Source organism: Fistularia commersonii, chromosome 22 (assembly GCF_037954325.1).
Source record: "Fistularia commersonii isolate RoL2024-O1a breed Wild chromosome 22, RoL_Fcom_v1.0, whole genome shotgun sequence".
NCBI classification, from domain to species: domain Eukaryota; kingdom Metazoa; phylum Chordata; class Actinopteri; order Syngnathiformes; family Fistulariidae; genus Fistularia; species Fistularia commersonii.
Window position 1 is genome coordinate 1,584,970 of NC_141305.1, and position 22,531 is coordinate 1,607,500.

Genomic DNA, 22,531 nt, shown 5'->3' on the forward strand with positions numbered 1-22,531 from the left:
AGGTTTATGATGTGGGTGTGGGTGTGCGCGGAGTTGTGTGTGTGTCCAAATTTGATAAGAACGGTCGTATCCAGAGTCCAGACCGGTGAGCGTGTGAAATCAACGTCCACACACACACACACACACACACACACACACCAGGAGAGCCAGATGTGAGGTGTTTTTTGCTGGACGGGGTTTTATGTGTGCGGGCCAAAGGTCAACGTGAGCACTTTTTACGGCCAGGGTAGAACTTTTAAAGAAAACACGCCGCCCCGTTGGGGGCCCGAAACACCGAGACAGGGTTCTTCTTCGGTGCCGGGATCAACAAGCTGGTGAGGGAAGCGAGCTCGGTGGTGGGACTGAACTTCTGGAATCGGCGGCGGTGAGGAGGACGAAGAACAAACCTGGAGCTATCCTTGGTTATCCTGCGACTGATGGGAAGCTCGTTCAGACGACAGTGAATAACAGGAAGTCTGGATCTGTGCTATCGCAACCTCGTCACCTCACTCATTCACCCGTCATGTCCTCATTCTGTTGTCTTCATCCTTTTAATTGTCTCTTTTATTTATAATTATCTTTATAATTATCTTATTATCACTGTGTCTTGGGCATACATGTCCTGCACCCCTGTAACAAATTCTTCTCTCCCTCTGGGCTTTTCCCTTCAGAGGTCTCCACAGCGAATCCACCTTCTCCATCTAACCCTATTCTATGTATCCTCCTCTCTCACACCAACTACTTGATATCCTCACTCACTTTGTCCATAAATTTTCTCTTTGGTCTCCCTCAAGACCTCCTACCTGGCAGCTCCACGTTCAGCAACCTTCTACCCAGATCTTCACCATGGTTTGGATGTGAACAGAGGAGCGTTCATGTCCAAACCATGTCAGTCATCACTTTGTCTCGGTCATACATGTCCTGCACCCCTGTGACAAAGTCTTTTTCTCCATTGGGGTTTTCCCTTCAGGGGTCTCCACAGCAAATCCAACTCCTCCATCTAACCCTATTCTCTGTATCCTCCTCTCTCACACCATCTACCTTCATATCCTCACTCTCTTAGTCCATAAATATTCTCTTTGGTCTTCCTCTACACCAGGGGTGTCAAAGTCATTTCTCATGACGGCCACATACGGCCTAGGTAGATGTCAAGCGGGCCGGACCATTAAAATAATAGCATACTCAGCAATAAATAACCAAAATATCATGTCTTTCCTCTGTTTTGGTGTAAAGAAGTACAAGGACATAAGGAAAATCTTGGAATTTCATGAACAATCCCTTTACAAAACATTTCATGAAACACCTCATATTTCCTTAGACAAAAGTGCAATTTACTTTTATCATTCACATGTATGCATTGCAATCATGTGATCCCACTGATCGTACAAAGGCACAAAACTTTAACAAGTAATTGGGATTGAAAAATATAGTAATGCACTTTAAGATTAAATGAGACTTATAAAGAAAGGGATTTTTAAACCATTTCCACATGTGCATATAAAATCTAAATTGAATCCCTGCCTACACCCTCCAAACTAAAAAGAGTGCTATTAAATGTGTAAGGAAGAAAGTGTTCACCTGTCCTGTAAATGTGTAAACTTCATCCATGAAACATGCAAACACACACAATACATACTGAAAATGCATGGAGTTGCATGAACAGTACAATTCCAACATACTCGTTTGTAGTGAAGCTGGTGACTAACTTTAAATTGCATATTTTCGCTAGCAATTAGCTAGCTGGCTTTTACCGCTGCTTCGCTGATTTTTCGGCTATCGGTGAAAGTGGACGCTGTTTCCTCAGACCTGCCTGTGATTGGTTGATCTTATCTCCTCTCAGTTTCCTTGCAAGCTGTCATATTTTTCACTCTGATGAGTCTCGTAGTGGCGCCGAATATTTTATTCCTTAAATACCAAAACTTGATGCAAACACGTCAAGCTCAAAGGTTTCTCCGTAAATAAATAGGACGTAGTCAATTTTTCTTTGAAAATTCTACACTCTTTAACTACTTTTCTGTTTTGATAACATTTTGGCTAGTGAGGGCGTAGCAAGGGTCATAACAAGCAGCAGGTGGTACATTGATAACGTCTGCTGATTGGTCCGTCTTAGTGATGCAGATTGCCGTCTACTCTGACCAAAATAGTGCACCCCCGAGCGGAAAATTCTTGAATTGCATTTAATAAAAAATAAATAAATCCTTGTCTTTTATGCATTTTTTCCACTTTCAAATTATCCTGCGGGCCTGGTCGAACCCCTATGTGGGCCAGTTCCGGCCCGCGGGCCGTATGTTTGACACCCCTGCTCTAGACCTCCTGCCTGGCAGCTTCACCTGCAGCACCCTTCTACTCAGATCTTCATCAAGTGATGACTGACATGGTTTGGACATGAACGCTCCTCTGTTCATGTCCAAACCATGTCAGTCATCACTTTGTCTCGGTCATACATGTCCTGCACCCCTGTGACAAATTCTCTTTCCGGGTCCGTAAATAGCATTTTTATTTATTGTTTGAAATGTACCTGCTTTTCCGTTGGACCCGACACCCTCATCAACAATGCCATTGTCAAAAAAGAGAAACAACAATGCACGGAGAACCGAGAACTACTTTTCTTCATAAATCTCAGGTTGTTCAACGTTTTTTTTTTAAAGGAACAGTTCATAACATAGAAAGATTTTTATCATTTCCCTGTTCTCCTTTACACTAAAACAAAGGAAACATTGGGATTTTGACACCCCTGATCTAGACCTCAAACTCCAGCATCCGTCTACCACTTTTTAATTTCATTTATTTATTGTTATTGTTATTGTTATTGTTTATTGTTGCGCTGAAGTGACAAACAAATTTCCCCTATGGGGATCAATAAAGTATTATCTCGCCTTAAAGGTCAAAGTCTGGGTTTCCTCGTGGAATCGGGAAGATCTGAGGGGAACGCCTTTTTTTTTGCAACGGTAACAACGGAAATAGAAATAAAAATGAAAAAGAAATCAGATAAATGATCTCAGAAGGCAGGAATCTGGTGTTGATTTGTTTTACTTTGCCGGAGGACACAAAGGGAACATCTGGACGTCTTCTGCCATTTTATTGTTCACCAGAACCCTCGTTTCAGCCTCAGCCAAAGTTACTGCTATGAATAATCCCAAGATGAAAAACGGCGATATTTATCAATAAATATTCATTTACCGGGGCTTTCCTCTTCGATTAAAAGTGTAAAGGTGTAAAAAAACGGCCTTATTTCCAAAAGAAATGAGATGAAAATGTGAAAAAGAATATCTGACAAATTCTTTGGAAGGGGAGTTGAAATTAATTGACTGAATTTAATTCAATTATTGTGTGATTCAGATATTTCTGCATTTCTAATGAAAGCTCCAGTCAGTCGGCGCCAAATTAAATTTAAATTGAAATTAATCTAAATTAATTAACTTCATTCCATTCAAGTTTATTTCAGGAGCTTCTAATTGTATCAATCCTTCACTAGAAATGCGGAAAGCACATCTAGTGAATGCTCGAGGCAGTAGCTGCCCAAATTAATATAATCTAATTGCAATGAATCTAAATTAATTTAATTTAATTCCAATTAATTCAGGGGCTTCTAATCATGTCAATCCAGATGTTTCCGCATTTCTAGCGAAGGCTCCGGGCAGTAGGTGCCAAAATTCATTTAAATTAAATTCAGTTCCTTTAAATCATTTGAATTAATTTCATTTCATTTTTACCAATGACGGAGCAGAAGGAGACAGTGATGCACCATCAAACCAAACACACACACACACACACACACACACACACACAGCAGTCACAGTTTGTCGAGTCCGAGCGTGGCCGACCTGAAGCAGAGGTCAGAGGTCATCTAGACACCTCGGAGGGTCCAGGTGCTTCGGCGCAGACCTTCTGAGGAGATCCATCATGGACGTAAAGTTTGTTCTGACTTAAACCCCCGAAGCTGTGACGTCTCTTTCGCTGGTCGTCCTCGCGGACCTTCGGACGTCCATCTACAGATCTTGGTGGACGGGGTCGTGGAAGTGCTTCATCAGCCAGGCCTGGAGCAGGGGGAAGTTTGCGTCCGTCCAGCGAATGTTCTCCTTGATGATCTCGTAGGCCTGCTGGATGCAACGCATCTCCGAGCCCGTCTCCTTGCTCAGGGAGCTGAAGAAGCTCCTCACCTGCGGGAGACAGCAGATCGTGAATCAATCCACCATATATTTACAATATGGGAGATAATCATTCACTGTTTGTTTTTTCTTAAACCTTTTTAGGTGTATTATTATTATTATTATTATTATTATTATTATTGTTATTATTATTGCAATTCCTATTCCTATTCTTATTAGTATCATAAGTACCATTATTCTTATTCTTATTCTTCTTCTTATTATTATTATTACAGCTACTATTGTTATTAGGGTTATAACTATTATTTTATTATTATTACAGTTACTATTATTATTATTATTATGGCTAGAACAATTATTATTACGCTTACTATTATTATTATCATTGCAGTTATTATCATTATTATTAAAGTTACTATTCATATTACGATTATTATAATTATTATTATAATATTATTATAATAATAATTATTATTATTATCATTATTGTTACAGCTACTATTCGTATTAGGGTTATTATTATTTGTTTTCTTATTATTACAGTTATTATTATTATCATTATCATTATTATTATTGCAGTTATTGTCATTATTGTTATTATTAAGGTTACTATTCATATTGCGATTATTATTATTATTATTATTGTTACATAATCTTTTGGCTGGAACCCAACTTAAAATGCTATCGAAGGCCTATAAATAATGTGTGTTTTATTTAAATCAATTTTATTTTAATTGTTTTTCTTTTTCTTATATTAATTTCGAATTTAAACATGGTGATCTTGTCACATTTAAGTTAAACATGTCTCATTTTTCCGGCACCACAACCACCATTCATTGACCTTTTTGACATGCAGACGTTGTGCGCTGAGGTTCAGCAGCAAAAAACACATTAACCGGGTAAAATAAACAATTTAATTGGCTTTTTCATTTGCAAATGATTTGCAGGGACGGCTGACTGCACGCCCCGGTGCTCGCTGTAAAACAATGATGCAGACAGCGTTTCCAGTTTGAGATCATATAAATTTGGCCTTTTATTCCCTAAATACGAGGGCTCCACTTGACAATGAACATTTTATTTGAACATAAACATCAACCGAGATTGTTTTTTTTTTTTTTTGGAGTACAAAATGTTTTGGTCGCATGCAGAAATAGAAGCAACTGAAACAACCTGTTTTATACCTAGCAGATAAATGTGATCTTCATTTTAGTTGTCTGGAGGGTTTTGTGGCTCCCTTCTGTTTTCTTTTGTGTGAAACGGCTCCAAAATGAGACTCATTTTTAAATTTCAGCGGCGGTAAAGCTCAACGCCCTGCAGAGGCAGTTATTGGCCCTTTAATGGATTAAAATCCATCGTGCTGCTCCTGCATTATAAACTTTATACCAAGTTACGAAGACAAAATGTTTCCTTTGTTTTAGTGTAAAGGAGAACAGGGATGTGATAAAAATCTTTCTATGTCATCAACTGTTCTTTTAAAAAGAAACAATAACCTGAGATGCATGAAGAAAAGAAAAACAAGTTGTGTCCTCTCAGTTCTTTGTGCATTTTGTTGTATTTTTCGCCACGGCGAGTCTCATTGTGGCACCGAAACTTGCTGCATTCACACCAAACATGCAGGTTTCTTATTATGAATCTTGTTTTATTAAGATTTAAAGAGTTATTTCATGGGCCGGGCTGAAGCCCTTGGCGGACCGGCGTCGGCCCGCAGGCCGTACGTTTGACACCCTGCTTTATGCCTTTAAATCCAACCTGCTGTTTAATGCTACTATTTACTGACTAGTTTTGTACTAAAATGCACAGAAAACTGCTGCTACTTTCCATATTCAAATGACATATTTATACATTACAGGTTTTTAAATTTCCGTCATCCTTTCACCTCTGAACCACTAGATTGTATCCGTGTGCATTTTATAGCTTAAAGTTTCATGTTTGTTTCCTTATTGTGGACTTTACTAGGAATTTGCACAGTACATTAGTAAATTACAATTGCTGTCATTTTCGGATTATAAGGCACTGCTTTTTTTCCCCCCACACTTTTGACACTGCAGCTTAAAAAATGATGCGGATAATTTATGGATTTTTTGGGGACTAAAAGTGCATTTCCAGTCCGTATTTGTGTATGTTACAAGTATTTACTGTACTAATTAAAAACATGTTTCTCTGTAAATATGTTACAGCGTGGACACCTGCAGCCTATATATGTCACTTCTACACGTTTATTTAGTTATTTTTCGCCGGTGAGGCTTATATTCAGGTGCGCTCAATAGTCAAGAAATGACGGTACTTTGTTAATTTCATGTCACCTTGGGAAAGTGAGAAATGTCTTCTGGATTCCTCTGTATGTCTTTTGTGCATCTAGATTACTTCTTCTACCCACTCGGGTCAGAGAAACAGCTCTAGAACGGGTGCAACTACCGTATTTTCCGCACTAGAAGGCACCTAAAAGCCTTTAATCGTCTCAAAAACCAACAGTGCGTCTTATAACCCAGTGCACCTTATATATGGATCAATATTGAGCAGCTAGAAGCCTCGCAACTACGGGAAGCAGCCGCCAACTCTATTTTCCTGTTGAAGAAGTAGCGCTCGGTGCATGCTGGGATATATGACCGCCCAAAGCGTGCACTTTCATTTTCATTTGTGTTTGTGCGTCTGTCTGTGCACGTGTTGCCGAAGTAGCAGCGGTAAAAACGGTAGAGGGGAATTCCATTCCCGCACCACTTGTGCGAGTATAAAGACCCCAAAACGGCACCTTTCAAGAGACGACACAGAGTTTGAACTCAAGGCGATCGGTAACGAAGTAGAACACGGGAATAGAGCAGCAGCCAGAGAATTCAACATTAATTAATCCATGGTACGGAAGTAGAGGAAGCGCCAAGATGACCTGCGCCAAGTAAAGAAGACTAAACAGAGTTTCCAAGGGAACAAACCGACATGGCTACAGTTGGAGGACAAACTGGAACAGTGGGTTGTTGAACAGAGAGCAGCAAGTAGAAGCGTCACCACGGTCACTATTCCAATGAAGGCAACGGCACTAGCTAGCAGCGACATCAATGAATGAATGTATTTAGAGGCGCTCCTTCTTGGTGCTTTCGTTTTAAGAAACGCTTTGAACTGTGACAAATGGAGTTGGTAATACATTGTTTTCAATGTTTGCGGCGCAAATACCGGTAAGAGCTACCGGTATGTACGATACCTTATTGTTTGTTTGTTTGTTTAGAAGTTTATTAGGACAGTGTACAAATACATTAAGCACAGAGGCAGAGATGTTTGTACCAGATTATAGCTCATAGCTAATTTCCATCTGTAGTCCTGAACAAATATAATATATTGTGAATGTACTAACTTGTTTTGGGAGTGAACAGAGTTGTCAGAACGTTGGTTTGTATTCTATTAATAAAGTTTGACTGACTTATCTGACTGTTTTGTTGACATTCCCTTTAGCGCAGCTCCAAGATGCATAACACAACCCCAGCCACGACTGTAGCTTCTATTCTATGCGCCTTATAATGCAGTGCGCCTTACATATGAATTTATTTTTAAAATAGGCCATTGATTGTAGGTGCGCCTTATAATCAGGTGCGCCTTATGGTGCGGAAATACGGTACTTTCAAATTTTATTTTGTGGTATTTCATTACATATTTAGATGGGATGTTTCAATCCAGCACAATCGCATTCTCAGTCGCGAAACCGAAATAAATAAAATACATTTCGTGTTTGTCACAAGTGACGGAGCGACTACAGACAATATTTAACAGTGTAAACAGTGCGGAAGTTCAGGTGTTAAAATAACATAATACTTTGGATGGGATTATATTGAAATACATAGAATAGAATAAAAAAATAAAAAATGTAATAATTTCATGTTTCATCTGAGTATATCTTTTCAAAATGTGTTATATTATATATTATATATATATATATATATATATATATATATATATATAATATTAAGCCTTGTATGTGAATATTTGTCAAAGTCTGCTTTATTCTGTTTCTTCGCATGTACTAGACAAACGTTTTATTAAATTATTGTTTTTTACAATCCCACCGTGAAAAAAAGTCCGGTGCAAAACACAAACGGGACGAAGGCAAAAAAACACTACGAACTACAATAAATATGACTGATTGGCCCCCGGGCTTCAGCAGCCCTCTGCACGCCACTGCATCCTTTCACCATTTTTATTTCCAAGCAAAAACGCTTAAATAAATGAATAAAAAGCAGGTCTCACCTCGTCCAGCTTCTCCCTGGTGGAGTAGAGGCTGGTCACTCCCGTCACGATGTGGGCGATGGAGTGGGAGCCCAGTTCGAACCTGGGACGGCGAGGAAGGAAAACGTTAAAACCATTTCTTTTATAAAACTGAAAACAATTTATGGTATTTTCCTTTGTTTTTGTAAGAATCCACTTTTATTTATTTTATTTATTATATCCTACAATGCATTTAGAGGGACCTCCGCCACTAGCACCTAACAACTCACAAACGCCCCCTTCAGGTGAGGCACGGTATTGCCTGCCTCACCTCGTGACTTTTCTCTACGGTCTATTTTCTGATCCACAAGAATAATTGTACCACACATGTACGCTAAAAACATGACACAGCTTGTAGAAGGTGGGGTATATAATAATATAATAAAAATGTTGGAAAATGTTAATATTTATCTTATGTTATCACTGTTTGCACAGCTTACTTACAATTTGCACAATTCTGTACAGTAATTTATTTTCATTTATATTTATTTTAAATAATTTATTATATTTTTTCAATGTTCACAAGTTGATGCTGCTTCCCCATGTGTCCCCAAAATAAAGTTTTGTTTTACTTCTGATTCTGATTTCTTGTTTTTTTGTTTTCATTATGAGGCTCTGCCTCACCTGCCTCCCCTGACCGTTGCACAGCTTTTCAAAGCATTCACACACATGCTAGGTGCTAACAGTGCCTTGCGAAAGGACAGTTTGGCATGGAGAAGGCAACCCTCCCCTCTAACCTTTCAATCAATAACTTGATTGGCCGAGTTACCATGACTGTCTTATTACTCCAGTTTGGATTTATCGTTCAGTTATCAATGACAGATAAATCAGAGTTAATAAATCTGATGCAGATGAAGCGGATAGACCTGTGTTTCTAGGTCAGTATTTGGTCTTGTGTTTATGACTTCTCCTGTAACAACTGCCGACACCAGTCCTTTCCTGTCTTATTAATAAAACGCCGTCTGTGGCCTCTAAAACCAGCTTTTGGACTTAAGGCAATCATAATCATCAAATCTTCTTTCCCTTTGGGCTTTTCCCTTCAGGGGTCGCCATAGCGAATCAACCTCCTCCATCTAACCCTAGATCCACCGTGGTTTAGACATGAACAAAGGCGTGTTCATGTCCAGACCATCTCAGTCATCATTTTTTCTCTGTCATACATGTCCTGCACCCCTGTGACAAATTCTTCTTTTCCTTTGGGCTTTTCCCTTCAAGGGTCTCCACAGCGAATCTCCCTATTCTCTGGATCCTCCTCTCTCACACCAACTAACTTCACATCCTTTCTCACAATTCTCATAAATCATCTCTTTGGTCTTCCTCTAGACCTCCGATTCTAGCATACCGAAATATTCCTCTGTACATGACCCAACCATCTCTGACCTTCTAAAACATCTAACATGTGCTGCCCCTCTGATGAACTCCTTCCTGATCCTATCCGTCCTGAGTCATCTTTTTCTCTTCATACCCCTGACACATTTCTCCACCCATTCCAACCTGCTTGAACCTGTTTCTTCACCTCTTTTCCACACTCTTCTATGCTCTGGACTGTTGACCCTAAGTACTCGAAATCCTCCAACGCCTTGATCTCCACTCCCTGTAGCCTCACCGTTCCACCCGGGTTCCTCTCATTCACACACATATATTCTGTCTTGCTGCGACTAACCTTCATTCTTCTCCTTTCCAGAGCAGACCTCCACCTCTCTAGAAGTTCCTCAACCTGTTCCTTGCTCTCACTACAGATCACATTGTCATTTACAAACATCATGGGTCATAGAGATTCCTGTCTAACCTCATCTGTCAGCTTGTCCATCACCACTGCAAACAAGAAGGGGCTCAGAGTTGATCCCTGTGCCCCACCTCCACCTTGAACTCTGTTACAACTACAGCACACCTCACCACTGTCTCACAGCGAGCATACGTGTCCTTGGGGACCATAATCATGCAAGTGGTCTTAATATGTAACATATACTGTAAAGTACTATGGATGTCTTTCATCAGAGACATTTCAGGGTCTCCAATGATCTCCTGCATGGGTTTGGACTGCCGGAGGAACCCCCTGGGGAGAACATGGAGACTCCACACAGAAAAGCCCCCTGCGGGAATCCAACCCAGGACCTTCTGGCTGTGAGGAGGGGGCGCTAACCACTACACCACCCTACATGTATGGTTTCGGGGAAACTTATGAAGCTGCGCTAAAAACCCCGGATCCAACCGAGTGATACTCCGAGTGAGAGGCAGGAGAAAGCAAGTAGACTGACTTCCTGATGAGGGAGTGCCAGTGGGCGCGAACAAACTCCCAGGCCAGCTGGTGCCCGTCAGGGTTCTTGCTGATAGAGACGATCACGCCAGGGAGGTCTTGAGTCTTCATCACGTCGCCTTGGAGACTCTGCCCCATCATCCTGGACAAGGAGAAAACAGGAGTCCTCTTTCATTCTCCAAAAGTAGACCTTCCTAATTTGATCCAATGGAGGTGAAGTACACACCACTTGAGCTTGTCCTGCAGCGGCGTCCTCGCCATGGCCACCTTCATCCGACTTTTGACGGACATTTGCAACGACTGGCGATATTTCTCGAACAGGAAGTCCCACCCGGCTGGCTTCTGAGCTCCCATGATGAACACAGCCATGGTGACGTCAACGGGAAGACTACAAACATGGACGAGGAGCGTTACATCTAAAGACATTTCAGGCGCCCAGGAAATATGAGATGATAAACAGATGAAGCCTTGAAGGCTCATGTTGACCTCATGTTGCCATCGGAGTCCATCCACTGGTTGAAAAGCTGGTTGGCTTTGGTCACGCATGGCGCGTAGTTCCTGACGCAGGCGAACGTTAGCAAGTAGCTCCTCAGCATCCTCTCCGACACCGAACCGACGTCGGTCCACTGCTGCCGGTCAATCAGCCCCCGGAAGAGATCCACGATGTAACCCTGGGGAAACAGCTGGATTTTCAACTCGACCACAAGTCTAAGGCTCACAGTTAGCGTTAGCCTAGCCCCGAGCAATGATGCACCTCTAAGTCCAGGTACTCAGAGGGCATGGCTTGATCTACTGCAGCGTCTCGCTAGGCATCCACCACTATTCCTTTTGTGGACGTTATAGCTTTGATTGTGTAATTTCACCTATTAGCGTGTAACTGTTAGCACTACTGTTATTATTAGCAAGAGATCACTTGTGCCTGTCTTCATACCCCTTCTCTCTACCCCTAAGGGTCGAGGCAGAAAGCCACCACAAATTGAACTGGGATCTGACCGAGGTTTCTGAGGGGGGCGTGGAAAGGCTTCTGGTTCAATGCTGGATTGATAAAACCTGACTTGACTTCCTTTCACAAAGCCTCAGTTGAAACTGTACCAAAGTGAACACTTGTATCATGCTAATTGCAAAAAAAAAAAAAAACTTCAAACCTTCATTTGGTTCTCCAGGGTGGTCATTGATTCTCGACATTCCATCAGCTTGTAGAGGGAAACAAGCTCCCCGAAGCCCTGGAAGATAGCCATGAACTTGGTCTCCCTGGACAGATACCGGGTAAGCTCCAGCGCCGTGTCCAGCCGCACCTTCCCGACACTGCAAAACGAGAAACCGGGAGCTAAATCCCCTTCATTTCACGACATGAAGAGGTGAAAGGCGTTCACAGACGGCTCACCTGACCAGGTTGAAGACGTCGTGGATGAGGCTGGCGCGGTCGTAGCCGCTGAGGGCCGTGTGGTTGTGCTGCAATAGGCGGATCAAGGTGTTCCACCCCTCGCCAGCGTAGTGGACCATGTAGAAGCCGCTCATGTCCACGTTGAACTTTACCCAGGCTACCGGCTCGGGCAGGTGCAGGACGTCTGAGGAGGACAGTGGACAAGCTCCAGATTGCGAAGGAGCTTCAGATCCGAGAAGGTGGTGGGGGTTAGGGTTAGGGCGACACACTCACCCGTCTTCTTCTTCAGCAGGAAGCGGTGAATTGTGTTGGAGGTGCTGGTCATGTAGGTCAGAGGAATCTGCCACAGGAATCTATCAGCACAAAAAATGCTAAAATCAACATGTAAGACTTAAATGCTAATATTTAGCATGGCGTGAGATGGGAGGGAGAGATCTAGATTAGCTCCGCAGAATTAACAAAGGATATGTTACCCATCCGTGGGGGAGGGGTCATCGGTCTTCAGGTAACGCTCCTGGCTGAGTCTGATCTCACGACCTCTGACCTCCACGGTGACCACCGGGAAGCCCTCCTGCAGAGTCCAGGAGTCCATGATGGCCCTGATGTCCAGCTCATGGCCGGAACGCCACTTCTGCGGACATACAGTAAGTAAGATGCAAGGCGCCACAGGCAGTAAGACACCATGGCCTCGGTCCGACCCGCCGCTCACCGAAGCTCGTTTGGAGCAGAAGTCTTTCTGCCTGGTTCCACCTCCTTCCACATCAGCGGGGTCACAAATCTGTCGGGGAAACGCAAAGTGAAGCGTGGATGCAGAGCAGAGAACGGGTGCTTTGACCCATTTGGGCATACTTGTACTTTTTGCAAGACTCAAACAGCATTATCGCTGTATCATGTCAGCTATTAGCATGTAGCTCTTAGCGTAGCCGGTATTAGCAGTAATAGAATATTAGCTCCTGTCTCCGAACCCTCCCGCGTTAAACTGGTTTCTTAAATGTCTTCAGACAACTGGTTTGTGATTTGATCTGTGTAAATACAATCAGAATTGACTCATACTTGAAGAAACAAATGCAATCTTCTCCCAAACCATCTACCTCCCCGTCCCCTCCCTCCATCCATGAACCTCCACTCTGGTCTTCCTCCAAAATCAGCATCCTTTTACCCAGATCTTCACCATCCCTCCTCTGTTCATGTCCAAACAACCCTCTGATCCTCCCCATCTTCCGCACTCCCCAAAGAGGAACCTCCACATCTTCATCATGGAAAAGCTTGGACATTTCTCAACCATCTCACATCAGCCAGGCTCTCCCACAGGTGGCTGCTGACGGTGTTCTGGTAGCTGTAGCGCTTCAGATACCGGATGATCCCGACCTCGAAGGCCTCAGGAGTCAGGAAGTCTCGTAGCATGTTGAGAATACAAGCTCCCTGAGAACGCAGACAAGGGTACCGTTGAAGTTCCAAAAGAAACGACTTCTGATTTGTGTCCCCGCTGGAGCTCCGAGAACAAGTGAGCAAGACCTTGTCATAGGACACGTCGTCAAACATCTCCTGGATCTGCGCGGGGTTCTCCACAGCGGTGGACACCGGGTGGGAGGAGACCAGGGCGTCCACGTCCATGGCCTCGAAGCACTTTTCCATGAAGAACTCATCCTGGGGAGAGAAGAGGATTGAGATGTTATCCTTCCAACTAAATAAAAAACCTCCTTCTTCTCGACATCACATTCTCCAGTTCTCACCACTTGCAGCTCTGGGTAGGTGACGTCCACGGATATGAACTCCATGAACTTGGCAAAGCCCTCGTTGAGCCACAGGTCGTTCCACCACTCCATCGTCACCAGGTTCCCGAACCACTGGAGACAAACGTGAACTCCTTCATTCCTTCATCGATACCGCCTATCCTGTGCACGGGGTCAGAGGGATCTTGGGCCTATCTCAGATACCACTGGACGAGAGGCAGGTTCATCCTGGACCAGCAGATCCAAGGCCACATATAGAGACATACAACTCTTCACTCTGACACTTACATGTCCGATAGGGACGTAAAACCATTCACATGTCTGGACTGAGGGAGGAACCCGGAGAACCCTGAGGAACCCCAAAGAGACACGTGGAGAACATGGAACTTCTAGTTCCCCACCCCGTGGGACCAGGGACCTTCTAGTTGTGAGGAGGAAGCCCTAACTACTGCACTATCGAAAACACAAGACCATACCGCGTTAATCTAATGTCTTCTTTCTTCAGATCTTTGTTGCTGCATAAACTATAGAACAGATTCAAACTCTCCTGCCAGATCGGTCTTGGTCTTCTGATCCAGTATCTCCAGTTCCATAGGGGGGGTTCTACAAAAACCAGACTCGACCTTTTAGCCTGCTGAAGTTCACGTCGGCCGTTACCTGGTGTGCGAGTTCATGGGCGATCACCATGGTGATGCCCAGTTTGTCCGACGCTGACGATTTGTCCGGGTCGAAGAGGAGGGACGTCTCCCTGTAGGTGGTCAGGCCCCAGTTCTCCATCGCACCCGACTGGAAGTCAGGGATGGCAGCCAGATCTGCAGAGGGAAGGAGACCACCTTCATCCATCCATCCATTCATTCACTATCTGTTCCCGTCATTGGCCGAGAGGTGGGGTTCACCACGGATTGGTCCCCAATAGATGACACAACTATTCACCCTGTCATTTTGGACGTTCAAAATAAAAGCACCATCTCTTCATTCACTCTTCTACTATGGGGACAAACAAGCATTCACTCATTCACATATCAGATATAGAGCGAGAGTAAAACCATTCACCCTCTCATTCACAGGTCTGGAGATGTCCGTGACCTCCAGCTCCACCTTTTGTCCAAAGTACTGTCTTTTCCGGACAAGAAGTCGCTGCTTTTTTTCCCCACGCTTTGAACACTGCAGTTTAAACAAGGATGCGGCTAATTTATGGATTTTTTTGGGGGGGTGGCTAGGGAGCTTCACGCCGCCAAAACATTTAGCCTCGTCACATCGGACCGATGAAATGTCCGTGAAACTCTGAGGCCGAAGAAGACGACTTTCACCTTTTTGGCGCGCAGGGTTGAGAAGACCAAGATAGCGATCAACTGGAGAAGGACAAAGCGAGGATAGAAAATGGATGGACTTTTCCTTGTCTTATTTTGTTTTCATCTTTTTCCTCGGCCGTGTTACAGCCACTGTATCTAATTAGATTAAATTTAAATATCTCGACACCTGCAGCCTTTATATGTACACGTAGATTTGTTTGGTTATTTCTAGCCGGTGCGGCTTATATTCAGGTGCGCTCAATAGTCAGGAAATGACGGTAGTCTAAGCTAATTTTAAATGCTAATGACCGAGCACTGACCCTGCTTCGGCAGAGGGTAAGGGATGTCAAAATAGTCCTCGTAGAAATCCAGCAGCTTCACCGCAGCGTCCAGAGCGAACGCCGTCTGGTTGATCTTCTCAGGAACGGTGTAGATGGAAATCTGAGGAGAAAAGTGTCAAAACATCTGGTGAGGAAACGATGCGAGCGAGCGAGCGAGCGATCCGACCGTCCGCCGGCGTCATCACCTCGACGCCGTGCTCGGTGGTTTTGCTCACGGACAGGAAGTCGGACACGATGAAGGCCACCAGGTAGGTGCTCATCTTCACGGTGGTGTCGAAGTGATCCTCCAGCAGGTTGCCCGGTAGCTCCACCGTTTTGACCTGGGAAGAACATTCGCCGAATGAAGGACGACAATAAAAAGGCGAGACTCGGGACGGGTAGTTTCGTGATCTTCTGTCCTCTTCTATCCCGGCGGGCTGCTCACATCAGCGAATCATCTGCCTCTGTCTAGCCCTTTTCAGATTTAGCTTAGCACAAGTTCTACGTTGGATCCTTTCGGGCTACATTTATATGCCGATGACACTGTGATTCCCCGCTGCCAATCCTAGTGTTCCTGAGACGGTTGAGCTGAGCGTCCCAACGTGGAGGATCTTGTGAGGAAACCGAGGCTAAAACTGGGATTTTAAATGGTTGACAGTGTTTTCCCGCCACCGTTTCTGCACCTTCTGCGTGGAAGATGTTGCGGAACGAGTGGAAACGGCCGGGTTCATTTCATAACCTGCTTGTTAAATGTAACTTTTGATTTATTTATCTGTCTATTTATTTCAGAATCAGAAATTTAAACAGAAATGTTTTGATCCCGGAGGAAATTGTGGATATAATTGAATAAATAAAATAAATCATGGAAAAAAAAATTATTTATTCCACCTTGGCCAGGATTACATTGAAATAAATGACCAATTTTGATTTTATGTTTTTTTTTTTTTCATTCTGTTGTCTATTCTTATCCTTAATGTTGTTGCTGTTGTTCACTTTTCTGTCTATTTATTTGTGGATGTCTTTTGATATCTTTAATTGTCTCCTAATTGTCTCTCATATTTATATTTACATTCATATTCATATTTTATCACTGTAACTGTTATGCTGCTGAGGCAAAAGAATTTCCCCTATGGGGATCAAGAAAGTAAGAAAGTAAAGAAAGTTTCAGACTATATATAGATAGTAAAATAAAAATATGGTCACCTGATCTTATCTTGTAATTATAATCATTATTAATAATTAAATTGAATTATCTCACTTTTATTATACTTTTTCCATTTTCTTGGTTAAATAAATGAATGAACCAGTGTTTTAAAAAATGCTTAATAAAGTCCAAACCAAACCAAGTCATCACCTGACTCTTCGGAGCGGGACGTGCACGCGCGGCCTACATGTACGTATTTTAAGCAGAAGCCCAGAGTCACCTTGGGCATATTGGATATGGCGATGTGGCGCGGCTCCCGGATGATGCGGATGGTGAATTTGGCCTTGAAGGCCGGCTCGTCGAAGCAGGGGAAAGCCGCCCGGGCGTAGGTGGCCTCGAACTGCGTGGACGCCAGGACCCTGGGAACGTGGCCAAACGGACAATTCCGATGTTATTCATGATTTCATAAGTAAATCAAGCAGCAGATAACTGTACATCCACTGTTTACACCAGGCGTGCCCAATACGTCGATCGCGATCTACCTGTCGATGCGGGTCGATCGCATGGCATTAAAACGTAGACGTCAGCCTCTCATCCTCACTAGGAAATTTGTCATTTGTGCACATCACGGCGTGTTCTAGCAAGCTAGCAAGTTAGCCTCCAATTTACGTCTTCTAAACTTATGGGTATAAAAAATGAGCAGGGGAGCCGGACCGAGTAAAAAGACTAAAACGTATCACTTCCATACAGGATGGGAGGTGGAATATGTCATTTTCAAAGTGCGTTGTCTCATCTGCCGGTCTGCCATCGCTATACCGAAAAAGGGAAATGTGGAGCGGCGTTTTCGAACCGAAGGAAAAAGGTGAAGGGACTAAAATCCCGGCTGTCAGGACAGAAGTCGTTTTTCTCAAAGCTAACTTCAACTATGCTGCTGACTCCATTCAAGTCAGCAGAATAAGATATTTACCAAAAAAGTAGTGTTCCATAAGGGTTCATGCAGTTATGCAAGATCCACAAATTGTTAAGTCTACTCAGTAGAGATACAAATATACAAAAAAAATATACAAAATATACAAAAAAATATACATTCAGCATTTTTCGTGGAGGTAGATCATTTTCACATGGTCATTTGAAAAGTAGCTTACAAGGTGAAAAATGTGTCCACCCCTGGTTTACACAAATTGTTTTTTAATATTCATCCATCCACTGGTGGACTGCTCAGACTGGGGTGACAAATGGGACTGAAAAAATGGGTAAAAAATAACAGGAAACACATGAAACTATGAGAAAATAAATAGATTTCTTCTTCTTTTCCTATTAAATCCTAAACCGTAGAGGTCTTACCGGACTTCTCCGCCGCTGGTGCGGTAGCTACTTTTGTAGAATCCGTGGAAACTGTCCGACAAGTTGGCCGCGAACGCCAGATGGACTTCGTACTTCCTGCCTCTGGTCAGAACGGCGTCGGCCAGCAGGGCGAGCTGGTGGAGGCCGGGATTCTCCACGATCCGAAGAGGCCTGACGCCTTCCGGCGCCAAGAGCAGCGCGTCGGACACCGTCATCTCCTTGGCGTGGAGGACCACGGCGTCGGTATCTTCGCGCACGTCCAGCTGGATGCGGACCACGCCGCTGAAGTTCAAGCCGGTCAGGTTGGGGTGGATGGTCAGGTCGTAGTGGACGGGGTAGATGGTCGTGGGGAGTCTCATCCGACTCCACGGGACGGGAGACGTTCCCCTCGTGTTGTCGGGGAGCTGAGCTCCAGATGTGCACGAGAAGGACGCCAACAACACCAGGAGAGGAAGCGGTAACATAGCGACCGAACTGGAAACCTCACCTTCTGGAGGCTTTGAGAAATCCTTTCCACCTTTCACCTTAAGAAACAGAAATAACGCCTCTTTACAAATCACACAATCACATTTACAAACAAAAGAAGAGGCGCTTACTCATCATTTGGCAGCAGTTAACGGGTTACGTTTAAAATCTCATATCAGCTTTCTTCACACGTACAAACTGTGGCAACCAAAAAAAAACATTTAATTAAAAAAAGTTATTATGGTATTATGGAAATAATAAACGGTTGGCTGCGATCGACTTGCTAACTGTAGCTTGCTGTTGCTGCCCCCTAGCATGAGGCAGGAGAACTGCGTGCCTCACTCAGCGGCTCTTCGCAGACGTTTAATGATCGCTCGGTGCAAGAAACTAATAACACAAATACAGTTGTTGACAAACTGCAAATATAGTTCATGGAGTTAAAGTGTTTAAATATTTTAAAAATGACAGCAATCCCGTGTTAGTGCAGAGCATGCCAGCAGTCAGCTGTCAGTGCATAATCTACATTGAGGCTCAACAGTCCACTGCCTCACCGCATGTCTCTACTCAGAAATCGTACGGTAAATATGAAAACCCAGACATTTTGGAAATAAAAAAAAACTGTGTGAAATGAAAAAAAAAATTATGGCGCAAATCGCCGATAAGTATAACCATTTAATCCTCTCTTTCATTTGACATTTTTTTTGTTTCCAAGTGAGGCACAGCCTCTCCTGCCTCACCTGACAAACTGAAAATATCAAAACATTAAATCATGTTTTGGGTTTTTTGATAATAAAAGGCAAAGTCAAAATGTCACCGGTTGTTCAACTTGAGGAAATATCTTGGAAACGGTGTTGCGCGAATAGAACCGTCATTACGGTAAAATGTGGCGGAACCGCCGTCATTTTCTGTGCGATTTTAAAAAACACGCTTGATGTCGTTGTGGAAAACTGTGAAAGATTCATTTGCAGTAATTCACGACCCACGAACACCCTGAATCCCCACGCGGATACAAGAGAGGACATTTCCGGGTGAAACAAAATGAAAGGCAAAGATATTTGTAAAGAAAAAACTTCTCAATTCGCGACAATTCGTCACCTTTCTGTCTTATTTACACTTTAAACTTTACGACTTGGATTTAACACACATAAACACACACAAAACTCACTGCCCGTGTTTGAATTCGCAGCTTGCGTCTTCGAGAGAAGAGAAAGTGAAAGGAAGAAAAGAAGAGACCGCGGTGCACGACGGGAGGCGGGCGGCGGGAACCGAACACACACACACACACACACACACACACACACACACACACACACACACACACACACACACACACGAACACACAGATAAACGGTCTTTTCCCGTGGGTGCAGTTCCCAATGTGGCCACAAGGGGGCAGTGTTGCACCGGTTTGGTCAAATCTGCATCTGCAGAAAAAACAAAAAATGCAGAATTTAACTGATTTTTTTCCATGCATTTTCCATTGGCATCATTTCACCTTCATCAGAGAGAATTGAGCTGAAAGCAGGGAACTCTTTGATAATTTTCTGTTACAAATCTATTTTCTGAGATTCCCTGTACTTTTCCACTTTTCTCAGATCCGTACCCCAATTTTTGTACTTTTCCATTTCTTTCCCGTGAGATACAAACCCATTGATGTTTTCACAATCCTGCGACGGCCTTGAACATAACTACCGTCTCACATCCCATTTTTATCTGTTTCGACACCTGTTATGTTGGGCAACATCATTCTTCTCAATGCCCGTATTGTTCAAACCTTTATTTACTGCTCAAAAAAAATAAAGGGAACTTATAAACAACACAAGTTAATCACACTTGTAAAATCAAACTGTCCACTTAGGAAGCAACACAGAATCATTTGGATTTAAGGACATTTACATCGACGTTTGTGTGTTTTTCCACTTTCATTTGGAGTGTGACTCCAAATTAAATTTGATTTCCATTGATCGTTTTTGTATGATTTTGTTGTCGACACGTTCAACTATGTAACCAACAAAGTATTTCATGAGAATATTTCATTCTTTCAGTTATTGAGGTGTTATTTTAGCGCAGTGTATAAGGGACACTCACTATAATTACAATTAATGGAGTCCTGCTGTAACAATTGGAATCAGAATCGATCAGAATACTTTATTGATCCCCCAGCAAATCACTTTTTGTTGAAAGCAGCTCCAAGTGAGGACGAATCAAAATAGAACGCTATATAAAAATAAAGGATAAAAATAGCAAATAATAGAAACAAAATAAAAAGAACAGTGAAGCTCAAAGGAAATAAATGACAATAAAGTTAAAGGTACGTAAAAATATATATAACGTACATACACGTGTACGATCACGCGTGGTAATTTGTGTCTAATTCGGGTTTGTTGGACAGTAAAACATTTATTGCACAGAAGATAATGGATCTTTTGCACGTTCTGAGAATTATTGCACATGACGTCGCCGCCGCCGTCCAGCTGACGCTCAGCGCCAGTAATTTCCTTCGGCGCTCGGCGGGGCTAAAAGAAGTCCCGTAACCAAATGGCCAGTCCGGTTTGTTGGCAACAACCAACCCCAAGATACTTGTAGTCGGTCCCAGGGTCCACAGGGTCCACTAGGTCTACAGGGTCCACTGGGTCTACAGGGTCCACTGGGTCCACTGGGTCCACTGGGTCCACTGGGTCTACAGGGTCCACTGGGTCTACAGGGTCCACTGGGTCCACTGGGTCCACTGGGTCTACAGGGTCCACTGGGTCCACTGGGGTCCACTGGGTCCACTGGGGTCCACAGGGTCCCCCTTGATGAAGACCAAGTTCACCAGCTCCTCGGTCCTTCTGGGGCCGGGGTGTCAAACTCATTTTGGTCCGAGGGCCAGGATTTGATGTCAAGGGGGGCCGGACCAGTAAAATAATAGCGTATTTACAAGCACTAACCTACTAATCGCATTCAGCCCCCAAACCCCCCCGGAAAAAAAAATAAAAATAAAAACGAAATAAATGTATTTAAGTATATGATTCTGAGGTGGTTATTTGGTTGAGTGGTCACTTCTGACTTCCAACTTCTGGTATTTTGGCTCTTCTGTGACTGAATTGCACTTTTTGTTTGTCACTTTGGATACAAGCGTCTGCTAAATGACTGGAATGTAATGTAATGTAATGTAATGTAATGTAATGTACTCTCAGGGTCAAGCTGGAGCTGGAGGTTGCAGGGATGAAGATGTTGAGGTTCTCTTCGGGAGGGACCAGGATGGACAAGATCAGGGATGAGTCCATCAGAGGGAGATGGTAGATGTTTTGGAGGAGAAGGTCTGAGATGGTTGGGTCATGGACAGAGGAGGGAGAGTCAATATATGAGTAGACGGATGCTGGAGTTGGAGGTCTAGAGGAAGAGCAAAGATGGATGGTGAGAGAAGATATGAAGTTAGTTGGTGTGAGAAGAGGATCCAGAGAATAGGGTTGGATGGAGAAGGTTAACTTGCTGTGGCCCCTGAAGAGAAAAGCCCAAAGGAGAAGATTATATTTATTAATTCTCCAGGATGCCGACCCTATTACCATTTTATTTTTAATGCTCATCATGTTCACTGTTCGCCTGCTATCCTTTAACGTTTTTCTTTTCATTTTATATTTTTACATGTTTTCTACTGTATATAATGCACAAAGTATTTGTCCATCTTGTATCCTTATTTGCATATTCTTATATTATTATTATTTGCACGCTTCTCCGCCGTCGCGCTGGTTTTCCCAATTGTGGAATCAATGAGGTCGATCCTAAAGCCTCCTTACCAGTCTTATAAGCTTGGTGCACACACACACACACACACACACACACACGTGTAATAAAGTATGTACACAACACAAAATAACATATTTATCTAGATCTTCTTGTTTGCAAACAGAAAATGTTTTCTCTTCTGAACATTAGCTTAAACTGCGCCTCCACTTCCGGAGACAGGATGAAAGATCCACAGCTGTCCATCATGAGATCTTCTGAGCAACACGTTGTCTGGACCTGCACTTCCGGGTCACCGAGTAGCATTTTAACCTTTTTTTTTACAATTTTTTTTAAATTTTTTTATTTTTCCATGTTTTTTTTTTACTTTTTCTAGATTTTTTTTTTTTTTTCTAAATATATCCTCCTTTACACCTTCCTCATCTCAGGCGTCTCCTCTTTCACCTCCTGCTACAATAGACATATTTTTAAAGCCGCAAATTACCCCCTGGGGACAAATAAAATCTTGTTTTCCTGATTCTGAGAGCAGA

At 43.1% G+C, this 22,531-nt stretch overlaps 1 protein-coding gene across 1 annotated transcript; it reads right to left on the reverse strand.

Annotated features, from left to right (window-relative positions):
- Positions 1–2,993: 2,993 nt before the first annotated feature.
- On the reverse strand, positions 2,994–19,510 carry LOC147221242 (endoplasmic reticulum aminopeptidase 1-like). The gene is made up of 19 exons (XM_086169496.1): positions 19,441–19,510; positions 17,811–18,334; positions 16,747–16,885; positions 15,529–15,663; positions 15,323–15,443; positions 14,368–14,522; positions 13,711–13,824; positions 13,493–13,624; positions 13,268–13,399; positions 12,687–12,755; positions 12,451–12,608; positions 12,251–12,330; positions 11,978–12,161; positions 11,739–11,898; positions 11,080–11,264; positions 10,820–10,981; positions 10,595–10,735; positions 8,319–8,400; positions 2,994–4,139 (listed from the first exon to the last, which is right to left on the reverse strand). Exons 2-19 carry the CDS (start codon positions 18,272–18,274, stop codon positions 3,969–3,971), a joined length of 2,784 nt encoding a protein of 927 aa, XP_086025622.1. The 5' UTR covers positions 18,275–18,334; positions 19,441–19,510; the 3' UTR covers positions 2,994–3,968.
- Positions 19,511–22,531: the final 3,021 nt, after the last annotated feature.

What these genes read in the sequence shown, in the direction of transcription:
- LOC147221242 (XM_086169496.1), bottom strand. Translation starts at nt 18,274, where the DNA reads ATGTTACCGCTTCCTCTCCTGGTGTTGTTGGCGTCCTTCTCGTGCACA. An exon ending in GACCCCTCCCCCACGGATGG is followed by an intron (nt 12,331 to 12,450) that starts GTAACATATCCT and finishes TTGTGCTGATAG; the next exon opens with ATTCCTGTGGCAGATTCCTC. An exon ending in TGGCACTCCCTCATCAGGAA is followed by an intron (nt 8,401 to 10,594) that starts GTCAGTCTACTT and finishes TCGCCGTCCCAG; the next exon opens with GTTCGAACTGGGCTCCCACT.